The sequence below is a fragment of the Rhamphochromis longiceps genome, linkage group LG20 (genome assembly GCF_057381845.1).
Source record: "Rhamphochromis longiceps isolate RC_006_pf linkage group LG20, R_longiceps_female_GT1.1, whole genome shotgun sequence".
Lineage (NCBI taxonomy): Eukaryota > Metazoa > Chordata > Actinopteri > Cichliformes > Cichlidae > Rhamphochromis > Rhamphochromis longiceps.
Genome location: NC_140576.1, coordinates 26,373,895 through 26,390,690, shown reverse-complemented (window position 1 = coordinate 26,390,690; position 16,796 = coordinate 26,373,895). Strand labels below are relative to the sequence as shown.

The 16,796-nt window shown below is 39.1% G+C and overlaps 1 protein-coding gene across 5 annotated transcripts; it reads left to right on the top strand.

Annotated features, from left to right (window-relative positions):
* Positions 1–872: 872 nt before the first annotated feature.
* On the top strand, positions 873–15,721 carry nr2c2 (nuclear receptor subfamily 2, group C, member 2). 5 transcript variants are annotated; one of them, XM_085393151.1, is made up of 15 exons: positions 873–1,017; positions 5,034–5,569; positions 5,816–5,908; positions 6,058–6,258; positions 6,348–6,453; positions 6,588–6,767; positions 7,242–7,422; positions 7,506–7,596; positions 7,772–7,917; positions 8,688–8,865; positions 9,365–9,486; positions 9,568–9,707; positions 10,167–10,304; positions 10,403–10,508; positions 12,461–15,721. In XM_085393151.1, the coding sequence occupies exons 2-15, from the start codon at positions 5,510–5,512 to the stop codon at positions 12,633–12,635; spliced, it is 1,917 nt and encodes a 638-aa protein (XP_085249277.1). In that variant the 5' UTR covers positions 873–1,017; positions 5,034–5,509; the 3' UTR covers positions 12,636–15,721. The 5 variants fall into 5 exon arrangements, 4 of the variants coding, with proteins under 4 accessions (XP_085249277.1, XP_085249279.1, XP_085249278.1 ...); XM_085393153.1 differs by having other exon boundaries at positions 873–5,569; positions 5,835–5,908; XM_085393152.1 differs by having other exon boundaries at positions 873–5,569; positions 7,242–7,398.
* The last annotated feature ends 1,075 nt before the right edge of the window (positions 15,722–16,796 follow it).

Below are 16,796 nucleotides of genomic sequence, written 5' to 3'. Positions count from 1 at the left end.
TAAGTACATGACTTTCAGATACTGTAGACAGTGCCACTTGAAAGTTTCCTTGAAACATTTTATGGACACACCGCACAATATGCTGACATATGCCAGATGACTAATAGCTCTTTGGGAATCACGTTGTTAGTGCAAAAATGCAATTTTATGTCTATCAGACTGTTTTTGGCATTTTTGTAGATTCAAACTAAAGAAATGGAAACAGTTTATGTGCTCTGTGACAGGCTGCTAGTAACAAAGTGCCTAAAGATATTATTTTAAATTGATTCTTTGCCAAGTTGTCTGTTATGTGTAGACATAACATTGTCTTCCTTGAGTTAGGTGTCTTTTTATGCTTCAGTGATTTGTAGTTTGTGTTAAGTGGCTTAACAAACAAAACCAGAAAGCCAGCATAACGATTGCTCAAGATCACTTAATAAAATTGCCAGAAAGTCTCGCTTCTTGGAAGCAAAATATAAAGAAATTAGAGCTCGATCAAGATTATAACTGGATAACATTATCTGACATTTTCTATATCTGATGACATTATGTATATGTCACGTACTTCTGACAGTATCATATAAGATTAAAAAAAACAAAACACTTTATTTTTATATTTTTTAATATTTATACTATTTGTAATCATTTATGCAATCACTTATTAAAGCCTTGAGTTTATTATTGCAGCTCTTTATGTGAAGAGCAGAAACGCACTATAGGAGAAACAGTGCGTCTATCCTCTTAAATACATCTGTTGTTAAACATTTTTTTTACTATGTAAATGTTTCAAACGTACCTTAACAACAAAGTCCAGACAGTCAGACATAATGACGTCAGTCCTGTCTGGCTCGCGCTAAGGGTGGGGGGGTGTTGGAGTCGCGCGGGTACGCGAGAGAGGAAGGAGGAAAAAAAACTCAACCATCATCAACTCGCTGGCGGAGCGGGGTCACGAACTATGACCTTTAACAGAAGAAAACCAAAACAAATATTTTATAAAATAGCAGAGCGCACTAAATCTGTGACCGCCAGTTCCCGGAGGTAAGTCTGAGTCCTGGACTGAAAACAGTAGAAAGCTGTGAGACATACAGGACCATAAAAGAGCGTAGCTAATTTCCCAACTAGCTAGCAAGCTAGCCGATGCGGAGCTCCCTTCCTGGCCGTCTCCGGCAGCTCGGAGTGCGGGCATGGACCGTGAAACATCGGTCTCAGTCCGTTTAGGCTGACATATTTTGGTGACAGCTAAATTAATTGTTAAATACGATGACACAGCTGTCGACTTGAACCAATCCCTGCGTGCTAGGATGACAGCCACAGTGGGGCACACAGCTGCAGTCGGCTCTCACTGCAGCCTACTTGCGTTCACTTGCAGTGAGCTAGCTGAGGGGGCTAACGCTGGAAAGCTGTAGCTGCAGCAGATGAACTCGACCCTTTTACCTTTGCCATCCCGGGGACGGGAGTGGATTGAAAGTACTACGATCATACATTTTATTCATCACAGCTGCCATTTTTTTTGTATTCGCCACCAGAATATCTGTTCGGTGTCTGAAAACAAAATTGCTCGAACATATTTATCATAAGGATTCGTCTTCGATGTTACTGGCTGATTGCCAGATTCTCCATTTTGTTATGTGTTGTGATACGTTTGAGAAAAGAGGTAATGATGGACGTACTGTTAGACCAATCAGTAAACAATATGAAGCTACATAAGATTCCTGTATGGTTAGTGCAGCCACATAAATCATTTCCCCCCAAAGGCTGTCAGATTGTATTCTTATAAACAGTACAAGACCATATAAACAGAGAAGGACGGAAATCTTTCAAATGCCAGTAGATTAGAAAGAATTAAACTAATGAAAGGTGGATTTAGACACTTCCCCCAAGAATAAAGATGCTGCAAGGTGGTGATCACAGCTTTAAAAAAATCATTCTAATTTCTAGATCTTCTAGTGCAGCTTGACTTTTTCTTTCTTTCTTTCTTTTTTAACATACTAGCAGTTATGTTACACTGACAGCGAATCTAGGGTAGTTCAAAGTGGTGCAAACAGCCACAAAAAGCAAACGCCAGAAAAATGTCATCATAGCCCTCAGTCACTTTATGAACAGTGTGTGTTTCAACATTTTGTGAGATTCAATTCATCTTGTATTTACTGTTACCTTCTGGCAGAAGTTTAAAGGATTTAAAAATTAATTTGTGCTCTGTTCAGTTAATGCTCGGAATATTAGTCTGTAGTGTGGAGTCATTGGGTTAGCGCAACATTAACAATTAATGTTGATGTGATGCTAAATTGTGACTTGTTGTGCTTTGTATGTTTGTGGTGGTCACAATAGCTATGCTGGGAACTGGGACTTGGAGTCCAGAACAAATTTCCTCTTCAGTGACAATAAAATATAAAGTAAAGCAAATTAGAAGTTTTAAAAATATTAAAAGCAGTGGGAGTTAGTCTCGACACCTTCATATTTACTATGTTTTTTAAGTCTTGACAGGATTTCATATTTGTCCATTTGGAGGACAGGTGTACAAAGTAAGAAATGATTGGTGCCTCTGTCGATGTCAGTGTGGTATTAGTATCTCCAAAAAGTGTTTCACCCACTGAAATTACTCTGGCACTGGACTGATGCAACTCAAGATTCATAGGTAGAAATTATTACATTAACCAATATAGGTGCAGCAGTATAGGAGGATTGACCATATCTGTGATAACATATAATATCTAACACTAACGCAGTGATGGTTCCAAACCCTCTTCAGTTAGCTTCACTTTGAGTGTGATTTTGGTTTTCAAAGGAAACAAAATAGACATTTAACAAAGGTAAAGGTGAGTTTAGCTGATAGCTTAAATATTTTATCTGGAATATTACATAAATACTGCATTGTCTTAGCAAGTTGTGTTGTGGTCTATAATAACATGTCAGCTATATTACCAAATTAAGTGAAATCCTCCTGCTGTGGTGGCTTACTCTCTGTTTGAGAATATGCAGAAGTGCTAAAGTATGGCTCTAAAGTCAGCGTAAAGTCACATGTAGAGGAACACACCAAGCTGTCGATCTTTGAACCATTGTATTGGACAGTTGCTCAGGTCTTATTAAGGATGGGGGAAAAAATTTATAGAGTAGTATTGTGTTATTTTGCAATGCAATCTTATATCAATACAGGGACACTAAATATGAACATAGTATTAAATAAATTAAAATACACTGTTAATACTATGAGCTATAGGGCTCATCTCATGCACCACCATCCCAAGATAACATTACCTGAGCAAACATTTATTTGACTAAAATAACCTTGAAAAAGGTACTTCCTAGTTCAGAGCAAGCCAAAGGCTCAGTCACACAAGTAAAAATAGGACAAGAATATCCTTGCAACTACAAAAAAAAAATTAAAAATGTATATCCATATATAATTATTTCCACATTCTGCAACCGATTGCAACTTGTGACTAAATGGTTGTCCAGACGTTTAGGGTTATTGCACGTTTACAAGCACTTTTAATCGCACGTTGCTTGGATGTCTTGCCTGATCAGAGATAACCTTTCTGCAAACAGTAATAGTCTGGACTTGGGCTGACTGTAATCACTCTGAAAAAGATTCTTGAAGGTTTGCAAGTAATTGCTGTCTAATTTTAAATGCAAACAGAATGCCAGCATGTTGCCATCAGTCTGAATGGGTCTGTCATTGTGCACAACTCATAGGGACTTGACTCATCTGGCTGCCAGCTGATTGTATTCTGGTTATTTATGTAGGCTGCAGGCTCCATGTAATGGCAACATTTATGCAGGTTTTAGGGACAGTGTTGGTATGCTTGACAATCTCATTTTGAAGCAAAAAAATAACTGAAGTGAGATAACTTTATCTTATTGGATAAAACAAATACAGACAAAGTTGACCATGAGGACATAATTTGCAATTTTAAAAATGTCACAATATACATTGTTGCAATATTCTCCATATGTTAAAAATCGCAATAAATTCTTCTTGTAATTGAAGTGAAATGTTTTGTTGAAGTTACCTAAAAAATAAGAATATTACTTTTAATAACTGTGTGATGATACGGCAGTCTATAGCTTAATATATAGGTAACAGGGCAGTAAACAGAAACTGTTTTGTCAATTTTATTTTAGTTTGAAGACTGATTGCATTTGTTATTATATAGTATAAAAAGAGAGAAGCTTATCTTTTGTTTAATTTTTAATGATTTTAAAAGTTGGGTTGCAAAGGCATTGCTGCAGCACAGATTTAGTATTTCAAAGTGGCGTAATATTTTAATGTTTATACCACCCATTCATAAGAACACATGAGTGAGACACTGGTGTGCTTCAGTAGCCAAATCGCACCATACAAAATCATCCAATGTCTTGCTGCATCTTCTGTGACCATTATGTGAGTCAGTAATGTCAGCCTGCTCTTCTGGGGTAGTCGGTATTTTTATTAGTTATTTAATTCTTTTCTTTGACATCCTTCCAAACAGACCTCACTAAGATAAGATAAGATAGAACTTTATTAATCCCTCGGGTGGGTTCCTCTGGGAAATTCGACTTCCAAAAAGCACAGCAACGACCGAAGTTACAGTTACAGAATTGTTATATATATATATATATATATATATATATACACACACACACACATATATATAAATACAGAGACAAATATAAATAAAATATACAAAGGGGATAAATAGAATAAATAGGAATAAAAAATAAAAATACAAGTGAATTGCACATTTCAAGTATTGAGTCTATTGCACTGTTGACTATTTACAAAAAGTATTGCACAAGGTATTGTACAGTGAGGTGAAGAGGCACTACAGCTTAGTTGTTCCCCCCTCCTTTGTCCTCCTGTTTCCCCTCCCTCTCCCCTCCAGAGAGGAGTTAAACAGTTTGATGGCGTGTGGGACAAAGGAGTTTTTAAGTCTGTTAGTTCTTGTCTTGGGGAGAAGCAACCTGTCACTGAACAGACTCTTCTGATTGTTTATGGCCGTGTGCAGAGGATGCCCAGCATTGTCCATAATGTCCATCAGTTTCTTTAATGTCCTTTTCTCTGCCACTGTCACCAGAGTGTCCAGCTTCATGCCGACCACAGAGCTAGCCCTCCTGATCAGTTTCTCCAGCCTGGATGAGTCCCTCTTTGCTGTGCTGCTCCCCCAGCACACCACAGCATAGAAAAGTACTCCAGCAACCACCGACTGGTAAAACATCCTCAGGAGCTTCCTGCAGATGTTAAAAGACCTCAGCCTCCTGAGGAAGTACAGTCGGCTTTGGGCTTTTTTATACAGGTGCTCTGTGTTGCATGACCAGTCCAGTTTATTGTCCACCCACAGCCCGAGGTACTTGTACTTGTTGACCACCTCCACCTCCTCCCCCTCTATCTGAACCGGCAGTGGACCTTCTCTGGACCTCCCGAAGTCCACAACCAGTTCCTTAGTCTTTGAGGTGTTGAGTTGCAGGTGGTTTGTGTGACTCCATGCGACAAAGTTCCTCACCAGACTTCTGTACTCCTGTAATGACTAATGACTAATGACTTTACTTCATCATGACGTCCAACCTGAATCTGCTTTCCCAGCAGAAAGTGGATTCTGAGCATGAGGCAGAGGTGAGTGGTCTGAAGTTGTTGCTTCATCCAACCAATATGAATTTTTTTTTCTTTTTTGATGGTTTTACTCACTTTGGTCTTGTGGTTACCTTTAAGATATAATTCACCATTTGCTGTCTTCTTTCACTTACAATAAAAGTGTATAACATTTTGTAGCAAAACATTTCAACGCTGCATATTCAAATGAAATGTATTTGTGTTGCAGACTTATTAATTAAGATTATTTTTATACATTTAACCAATTAGGTGTCATCCTCTCCATCAGACTCAGTGATGAGTGAGTCTCCGCAGCGCTTTCAGGTCATCTCGACTGAGCCCTCTACACCACAGCGAATTCAGGTAACATCTTAAACTTGAATGTGTTACAACCTGTTGACATTGTCCCCTTTCGCAGGGGCGCTGAACATGTTGGTGTTAAAATATTTTTCTTGGATCTTCCACACTTTCCCTGTTGTTCTGTCTTCCTCTTTCATCTCTTATCCCCCCAGATTGTAACCGACCAGCAGACCGGTCAGAAGATCCAGATAGTGACAGCAATGAACCCATCCAGTGCCCCCAAGCAACAGTTCATTCTGACTACAGCTGACAGCTCAGTGGCAGGAAAGGTCATCCTGGCCTCACCAGACAGTCACAACGCCAAACAGCTCATCTTCACTGCTGCAGACAGCCTCATGCCAGGAAGAATACAGGTACATTTCCCTCTTAATACTGTCACATAGGGCATATGTGACAACACTACTGCCAATAACTTGTTCTTATTTGAATGCTTTTTTTCTAGATTGTTACAGATCCAGTGTCAATGGAACGGTTGTTAGGACAGTCAGGAGATTTGAGCCGACCACAGCCGGTGGAGTACTGTGTGGTGTGCGGAGACAAGGCTTCAGGTACTTCAGCCACTTAACATGAGTATACTTCGGATCTTTTCCATATACTTTGGTATCCAGCTGTGTGTTCAGCTTCATATTGTCAGTAGACTCAACCACGGGTACAAAATAAGAACTTTTTTGTCTGTGTACAGGACGTCACTATGGTGCCGTCAGTTGCGAAGGATGTAAGGGCTTTTTTAAGCGGAGTGTGAGGAAGAATCTGACTTACAGCTGCCGCAGTAAGCAGGACTGCGTCATCAACAAACACCACCGCAATCGCTGCCAATTCTGTCGGTTGAGAAAATGCCTTAAGATGGGGATGAAGACTGAGTGTGAGTGTGCATCCAATTCCAGGACACAGTGCAAAAAATACACCCAGAAACAAGTCAAGTATTGTCCCTGAGAAGGTAGTTTCAGTTTCCTTGAGAAATAAGTGAGATATGGCCCGAAAAAGTCTTCTATCTTTTTCCTGACCTGACATGTATAAAATACAGACTGGTGTGACACTGGATACTGCTGCAGGAGGTTGTTTAGGAAACATTGTCCCTACAGCTACTCAACAAGGGTTATTTTTAGTAAAAATATAGGTTCAGCTCTTTCTTTACCATCAATTTGTCAGGAAGTCCAACTGAGAACTATTCTGATCAGTTAAACCAGAAGTACCTCATATCTGCAGTATTCTGAGAGACACTAAATATCATTAGCATTGTTCTCAGTGCATGATTGTAGAAACGCACAATGTTCTTTGCTTTTACTTGTAGGCATGAGGAAAATATTAACACATTCTGACTCCTGTAAATATTCAGCTGTCCAGAGTGAGAGGAAACCCATCGACATTGTGCCCAGAGAGAGGCATGCCAACTGCGCGGCCTCCACCCAAAAGATCTACATTCGTAAGGACCTAAACAGTCCACTCATCGCCACACCTACGTTTATCTCCGATACAGAGACAGATGGATCCAGGTCAGACCTGCAGACAAACATTGGGTCTGAGCTGTTAAATTTGCACCATCTTTAAGTTTCCAACGATTTTGTAAAGTTGTTTTGATGGTTCTTTGTACCACATGTAGGTCCAGCTTGCTGGACCAGGGGATGCTGGTTAACATCCAGCAGCCAGTGATCCAGAGTGATGGAACTTTGGTGCTGGCAACTGATTCAAAGGTACATCTAATCATTAAAGAGACTGTGTAACAGTAAACAAAACATCTGCCTTTTGTAAGTCGTGTAAAGAGGTTGGAGCATAAAATCTGTGCTAGGCTGTAATGTATGTACAGTGGGTGCTGGTTATGTTGCCTATATGATGGGATATAATCTGCATTGAGTCACTTGTCTTTAGATGGATTGTGGGCAGGGAGACTTGGGGACGCTAGCCAACGTTGTGACATCACTGGCCAACCTAAGTGACTCACTAAAAGAAAACCTAAACAATGGTGATACCTCAGACAGCCAACATGAAGAGCAGTCTGCAAGCGAGATAACACGGTCAGTCAGCAACACCCAGAGAGGAGTCTTGCCTTTGCTTGTTCAGATTTGGGTTCAGGTGGCTTATCGTTAGTGTTCTCTTCAAATTTACTTTGTTTGTCTCTGCAGAAGTAAACCAGTTCTCTATTTGCATTTGTTTAATACCGCATTGGTAATTTTGTGAGTTATGCGTTGTGGGTTCTAATATCTGCATTATTTTTTAACACTGATAAAACCTGTGTTGTAGACTGTAGATAATATCTCATTGATGACTTTGCATTGTTTTTGTTCTTATTTGAATGAACATAGTAACTGGATCAAAGGAGCTTGCAAAGAAAAGCGTCGGGACTTCTTTAAGTTGCTTGAAGACGTTTCACCTCTCATCCGAGAATCTTCTTCAGTTCTAAGGTCAAATGGTGGAGAGTCCCAGATTTAAACCCAGTGGGAGTATCCCCCCAAGAGGGACCTTAGAACCTTAGAACTGAAGAAGCTTCTCGGATGAGAGGTGAAATGTCTTCAAGCAACTTAAAGAAGTCCAGACGCTTTTCTTTGCAAGCTCCTTTGACTACGATGACCTGGATGACTGAGAACCTTCACAGACATAGTAACTGGATAATTGTGTGTATAAGAAAACAGTGTTAAAAACAGCATTTAGGTAATAAAAGTGGTGCTAAGGAGTTAACGCATGTATGTGTGCAATAAGAACACATTTATACTTTTGTGACTTATATGTTTCTTGTTAATGAAATTAATGAAAGGTCATTTTATGTGTGCTTGTGTGTTGCACACAGTGCCTTTGACACCCTGGCCAAAGTCTTCAACCCACCTGAAGTTGGGGTCGAAGACAATCTGGCTGATAAGTCACAATGTGTCAGTGGAACAACGATCCAGCTGATTGGTCGAGACCAGGAGACCCCTATTATAGAGGTGGAAGGACCACTGCTCACAGACAGCCATGTCAGCTTTAAGGTGAATAGAGTTCACATGTAATGGGAAGAACAATATGCACAATTTTTGGAGATGATTGACTGCTGAGGGATACCGATTGGCATCCACAGAAGGGTGGGTGGTACTCAGAGGTTATTCACCAGAATACAAGACCATTCATCTGTCTATGCAGTTTTAAATTACCAAAGTATGGATGCGTGGTCAATAATAAACAGCAAAACCCTGTTAAGTGGTTTGTTATCACCTGCAGTTGAAACACTTATTTTAAGTTTCTTTTTAGTTGGTGTTTATTTGATTTTTGTCCTTGCAAAGATACTGGCAGGAAACACGAGGAACAGTGAAAAATATGACATGTAACAAGCAGATCCCCTGCTGGACATTTTGTGCAATGTGCATTAACTTGAGCGACTCATTTAACACTTGTTTTGTGTTTCCTTTGTGTTACCATTCTCCTGTCAGCAGTAAGGTTTTTGTACTTGATGTCCTTTTCAGCTGTGTTGTGTTTGTATCTTTCCTCTAGCTGACCATGCCCAGCCCCATGCCCGAGTATCTGAATGTACACTACATCTGTGAATCTGCATCTAGACTTCTCTTCCTCTCCATGCACTGGGCACGCTCAATCCCAGCCTTCTCAGCTCTCGGGTGAGAGAGTTTTCACACAAGCTGTTGTCTTTGCAAACACTACCAGATGATTGTTAATCAATATTTTCCCTCTCTTCTCAGTCAGGAGGCAAACACAAGTTTGGTGCGAGCCTGTTGGAACGAGCTGTTCACTCTGGGTCTTGCTCAGTGCGCTCATGTGATGAACCTGTCGACCATCCTTGCCGCCATCATCAACCACCTTCAAAGCAGCATCCAGGATGGTATGGACCACAGACCTCGCCATCTTTCACAGTAGGACACACACGCATATAAACAGGAGTAAAGAAATGTGATTTTTCTTTTTTTTTCCTTTCTTTTTTGTTATTAACAAACATAGGCCTTAAGCATAGAAGACAACTTTATTACTTACATGTGATGAAATCAGAACAGGCTCATATTGTTGCTGTTTTTATTTAGATTGTAACAAAACTTTGAAATGTAATTGCATAAATAAAAATCCCCCCTGCATTTTGGCTTAATGAAGCCAACTACATTGCAAACAAGTGACGACACTTGCCACTAACACTGACTAAGAATTGCGTCGTTTTTCAGTGACGACATGCTTTTTGTTGTTTCTCTAAGTAACTTTTCTCGGACCATTAAGATGGAAAAGAATTAAAGAAAATAAGAGACTTAAACCATGAATATTTATACAAAATGGAAACTTTCTTCTGTCTCAGACAAACTGTCAGGGGAAAGGGTGAAACAGGTGATGGAGCATATCTGGAAGTTCCAGGAGTTCTGTAACAGCATGACAAGGCTGGAGACCGACAGCTATGAATACGCCTACCTGAAGGCTATAGTGTTGTTCAGCCCAGGTGAGTCTGATTTTCTGTGTCAGAAATAATAATGGACAGTCTAGCTGTTATCAGTCAAATTATTTTGGAGAACAACTGTTGTGTGTTTGACTCATCAGATCACCCAGGTGTGGACAGCAGTGGGCAGATTGAGAAGTTCCAGGAGAAAGCTCTGATGGAGCTACAGGACTATGTGCAGAAAACATATCCAGATGACACCTACAGGTACATTCATACCTCCTGTCCTACTCTCATCCACATTCAAAGCAAAGTGACAAAAAATGTTATACAAAGTGATACCCTAACTTAATACCCAGCACTAAGATGGAAAAATAACTGATACTATGCCACTCTTATTTTATTGCCGTAAGTTAATTGTGAGTTTGGTTGAGTCTTTTTTGGTTTTTACAACTTCTCTCCAGCATATACCTGTTTCATTCTGTGGGACACGTCGCTGTCTGCCAGGCTTTAAGCTTTTATTTTCACTGTGGCTTTCTGAGGCTGTGAATTCACCAACCTGTTATCTGCACTATTCTCGAGTAGGCACAGTAAAACATCTCAGACTCTGCAGAAGGGAGCTGTATTAAGACTGATAAACATCCAAGCTGACTGCATCTGACGTTTACATTCTTTTCTCTGCAGAGTAAAAACAGGTCATGTCTATAGGGTGCAGGTCTGCAGTGCATGTCTGAAAAAGCTTTTGGCTGATGTTGTCTGCTGTTCAGTTGTCATTTAATCTGACTGTTAACATTTTATTTGATGTCCAGTGCTGATAAATTTTTGTATCCCAAATTTGTATCCTAGTTACAACCATCAGCCACCAGATGGAGCATCATTGTACAAAAATGCCATATCAAAAGGATGAGATTGTGGATACAAGCAGCAGAAATGAGCTTTCTTTGAAAGGTGGCTGACCTCTCCTTAAAGAAAGGGTTGTTCTCAGCTAGCTGAGTTGCTTCTTGGATGAGGTGTTATGAGGATGTTCTAACAGGAGGACAGGGATATTCTCTTGGCATTACCCAGAAAGAGCTGGAGGAGGTAGCTGGGGAGAGAGTCTGGACTTCTCTGCCTCTCTTTCCCCAAGATTTTTATGATAGCTGTGTGAAGCACCACACCTTTAGACAGTGTTTACTATAATAATCAGAGTTTGAATCTAAATAAGTCGTACCCAGGCTGTATGATGCAGTGAATTTTGAGCGACAAGCCAATGGTTTGATTAGCAGCATATCATGGTGAGCAGAGGAATATGTGTTGTTGGTTTCATCCAGCTGTACAGGATACAAGTGCCTATATCGTGAATTGGTATGTGAGGAATGCTCTTACCATCTTATTGCAGATAACAAAGTGAAAACAGCGATAGTAGTTGTGTTGGGGTGGGGTGGGCAAAAGAGGACCATCGGTGTACCACTACCCACCCTTCATAATGCACAATGTGGATTCCAAAGACAAAAAAGTCTGTAACACCCAGGGAGAAACGAGCACACACCCCAGGAGTGTATTTGTCATTTCTGGCTTGAAGAGATGTTTTTTAATTTGTTCTTTAATGATCATTATTAATGAACATGCAAGTGGATATGAGCAGAACAGCTAAAACAGTATTAAGTTAATACATGCTGGGTCTTTACTGTTTTTACCTCAGAGCTGTACTTCTCTACTCTTCACTGTGCCTTTGCCACACACAGTGGAGTCTTTTACCAACAAATGAGGTTTGCTGGAAGGTGTTGGTTTGGTTCACCAGGCCGAGCCACTCCACACACACACACACACACACACACACACACACACACACACACACACACACACACACACACACACACACACACACACACACACACCTTAATTTGAAAGTGTGTAGACGTCCAGACATGCACTTTCAATTATATATGTAAATGCAACATTATATTATAGCAAGGCAGATTCATTGTATCATGACTCTTATAATAATGATCACATTGATTTAATGCATCACTGGGGAAATAATCTAAAAATTGGCCTTGATTGGTTCACTTTGGCCAAGGTCGATCGCTGACGTCATCGTCCATTGGCACAAACCTGAACTCCTGTGTCCTTTTCTTTTCTGTGGATGTCTGGCAGAGGGCCTTCATTCCATTTCAGGTAAAACCGTGTTTGCATGCTGTGATGTGTTGTGTAAATTACATCTTTATTCCATTCCTCAGGCTGACACGTATTCTGACTCGTCTGCCTGCACTGCGCCTCATGAACTCAAGCATCACAGAGGAGCTCTTCTTCACCGGCTTAATAGGAAATGTTTCTATTGACAGCATAATTCCTTACATCCTCAAGATGGAGACGGCTGAGTATAACAGCCAGGACTCTGACTCTACAGAATGACACGCCATCACTCCAAGCACCCTAACTCTCAGAGTTTGAAGTATTTAGTGAGTCTCCTCTTCAGGTACACACTTTCTCTTGTAAGGATTGTATTTTTGAACTGCAGTACTAAATCCTGCAGCAAGCCCTTGCTTTCAATGATGCATAGTGCAAAGTCATTCAGGTAGATTGAGATGGAATGGCACTGGACAGCCTGGATGGCTGAGGATGTTTCCTGAAGCTGATGCAGTCAGTCCTGTTGAACTAAATAACAGAATCTTCAGCATCTACAGCTATGCTCTTTAATGTCTTTATAGCACTTGACCTAACCCTTTCAAATTGCATTACATTTGTCTAGGTTTGCATAACTTACAGAAAGTCCAGAATCTAAAAGTAACATTAAAAGAAATCCTGCATGTGAAAAAGATCTTTAAAAACCTCTTTAGAGTGGAGGACATCTGATTACTTTAAAGCTGGGAAGTTTTTTTGAACATCAGCGCAGTAAAATTGGCATGTTTCTGATACAGGCCATTAAAAAGAATTGAGTTTTCAATATGTATGGAAAAGAGCTTTTCTTGTTAATTTTGACACAACTGAAATTAAAATGTTGTTCAATTAGTTAAATCTGAATTATAGTTAGAGAAACTCAGTCAGGTATATAAAGGTACAAACTCTCAGTTATGTTCTCCATTAGTAAGTATTCATAGCATGTCATAGTATTGATCAAGCTCATAGCGCATAATCAGCTCAGTGCATCACCTCTCTTTTAGTTTTGCTTTTACAATAACAAAAGTTTCATAAGTCAAGTTAGCCATTTAAATTGAGGAGCGTATGTTGTTTCTTATACTGAACGATAGGGCTGCCACGATTAGTCGACTAGTCACGATTACGTCGACTATCAAAATCGTCGACGACTGATTTAATAGTCGACGCGTCGTTTGAAGCTTTGTAAGATCCCAAAAGACGCAGGAATAAGTGGCAGGATTTAAGAGTGTAATAACGGACTGAAACAGAAGATGGCGGCACTGCATGTACAAGGATGCCAGCTGCTGTTAAACCCTGAAGAAGAAGAAGCTGCGTCCCAGAGTTCATAGCGTGGCCCAGCTCAGTTTTCAACAATGGCGGCAGCTAGTTAGTTTTAGTATTACTCTTATTATTCTTTCTGGGTCACAAAATAAACGTTTAAGATATTCTCAGGCGAGAATGTAGCTGTGTAAACCTCAAATATCTGCTCAGTTTATCAAGACATATTTTCAAAAGCGCTCCGACGTTTTCGGAGACGTCTCTTACCCACCAGCTCAATAGCTAACGGGTTCAAGGCTCACTAGAGCCCGTGAGAACACCGGACTCCCGGCAAATCGTTTTCAAACCCACCGCCGTCTTTCGCTACTCAGGTTAAACATGATATATGAGTCACTTAGATAACTTAAAAATGTTATTGTTTGGCTTTTTTTTAGTATTTTACTTGTTCCTGAATGAATCGGTTTGGCTGAGATTAAAGTTACAGTTTTTACACAGCTGAATAAACCTCAAGCAGACAACTGATTATCAGAAGTGTGAGATGCTCGAGAATATACTCCAGTGTCCTGTTATATTTTAGATAGCAAGGAGCAGACGGCTGAGTTTATTAAACTTCACCGAAACAATCTGCAAATTTCATTAAAATTTAATAAATTTTAATCTTGCCTTTATTTTTAGCTAGCACATACCTTAAACACTTAAGCTAATGATAGTTATATTAAGAGCAGATGCATGCTGGTGCAATAAGCTGTATGTTTTATGTCCAATGAATGCATGATCTGATTAGTTGACTAATCGCAAAAATAATCGGTGACTAGTCGACTATTAAAATAATCGTTTGTGGCAGCCCTACTGAACGACATCTCAGAGGTTTTTTATGTGCTTGTGTTTCTATGTGGTACAATTATTTTTAGGTTATTATGAGTATGTTCCTCATATAATCCGTGCAATCACCTCATCAATTTTCCCTTTTATGACAATCAATTACATATTGTTTCCTTCTGTCCTGTCAGTGTCATAACTATTCTTCTCTATCTTCATTTTTTACAGTATTTATCATCAGCTAAATATTTCTTTTAAGGAATTAGATTACCTTAAATGTTTGGGTTTAAAAATCCGACTTATGTGTAGCTATGCTACTGTTTTTTATTTTTGCATTTGTATTCTCGTGCACATCAATCAGCTTTTGTGGTGTTTCATTGCACTCATGCTGACTAAAACTTTGTGTTTTGTATGTTTTCCAAAAACTTTAACTTGTTGTAAACAAATTTGCTCGTTGCATACTAAGTGTACTTAAAGTACTTTTGGGCAGGTTTCCCTGATTTAAAAGAAAAAAATGGAGAAAAAAAAAAGATTTTCTAGGAATCCAATCCCGAGTGCATTGATGTCTTGGAGACTAAGTAGGAGATATGCATTGGCTTACCTTCTTATATTATGGTTCTGTATAGGCATCCACAGCACCATGAATGATAATGGGTGTATAAATAGGTCAGCTATGATTATGTCTCTGTGAAGTACATGTCAGATGTAATATTTGGGTTTAAAACCCATATGGACTGTTCGTAAAGGCACTGGTGAGAAAAGACCTTCGTACATGTAATTTCATTAAAATGAGTGCATGTTGTTTTGAAGCAGGGTTTTTTTAATCTTGTCGCTGTCTGCCCTAAAAAGGAGCATTGTTATAATTTTTCTAGAGCATTGCAATGCATGCAAAAGTTGCTTAAGCGCATTTTATTAAATGCTGTATGGAAAGTGTGGATTTAAATGTTGTGGCTTTAAAATATTTACCATGAGCAGCTCCCACATTACAGGATAATAGAGTTTTTCCAGAGTATCTTATGGTTAAGATTTTATACTGTGTAAAAGTACTGTTTTTTTCCTTATGTAAAATGTCTGTGTTCAAACATTGAGATTGAGAAAATCAGAAAATCATTCATGTTTTGCTCGAGTTGGTCACAGTCCTACCTTTCTACCTCACGCTGATAAAGATATAAAAGAAATGTGTTAATGACTGAGTCCCGCATCAGAATTCCAGTCTCTGAAGCTACGCATTTTAAACAAAATAAACAGTTATTCATGAAATAAAACACGACTGAAGTTATTTGTGATGAAGATGGATGATAGAACTGGAAAAGCTGAAGTCTGTATGAACATATCAGTTTTTTTTTCTGTTCCGTTGAATAGAAGTTAGGCTTTAGTAACAATACAGGCAGGAACCATAGCATTCTCCTTATTACTTTGTTTCAAATATTTTTATTGAGAGCAAGTATCATGATTGTAGTTTTTACAAATTGACATAACATAGCTTATGCTCCTTTTTTTCTCTAAACTAATAAGGCAAATAAGGCATTCTCCTTATTACTTTGATCACTTTTAAATACAGATGTTTCCCCATAAAAATAAAGCCATCAAATAACGAGTGAAAAAAGCATTAATAATGCAGAAACCTGCTTAATGGGTCTGCTTGAATATTTTATTCTACAGTTTACTGAACAACAGCAAACTAAACCCCAAAAAGACACAAAAAACAGAAATTCTGTTTCCAAAAAAAGAGAAAAGCTTTAAAGTATTTATCTGAATTGAAGATGATCTTTTATCTTTTATTATCTTTTAAACTGTATATATTTCTCCCGTGTGTATTTACTCTTAGTTTTTAACAACTGCACAGAGACACCTTTTTCATAGCTTCAATGATTATTGCAAAACTTTACACACAAAATATTTAAGCTGCATTCACAGAACCACGCAGTGTTGTCAAATCAACACACAATCAGGCGAAATTACTCCACTAAGCTCGTATTGCTGACTGCTTCAAAGGAAAAAAAAATTAAAGACAAGTCTTTCCAAAGTCATTCTACAAAAGATGAAAAAATATGAAGTTAAAATAGAGATGAACTAATTTTCATGTTCAAGAAACCAGTTTGAGATGATCTGAGCGTTGCAACGTGGTGTGTTGCTGGAAGCAGCACTCAGGAGATGGATACACTGTTGACATACAGTAAAGTAATGGACATGGTCATCAACAACACTCAGGTAGGTTGTGGTGTATAAACACTGAGTTGGTACTTTAATGTGCTCAAAGTGTGACAAAAATATCCCCCACACCATTACACTAGAATTAACCTGAGCAGCTAATACAAGGCAGGATGGATGGTTTCATGC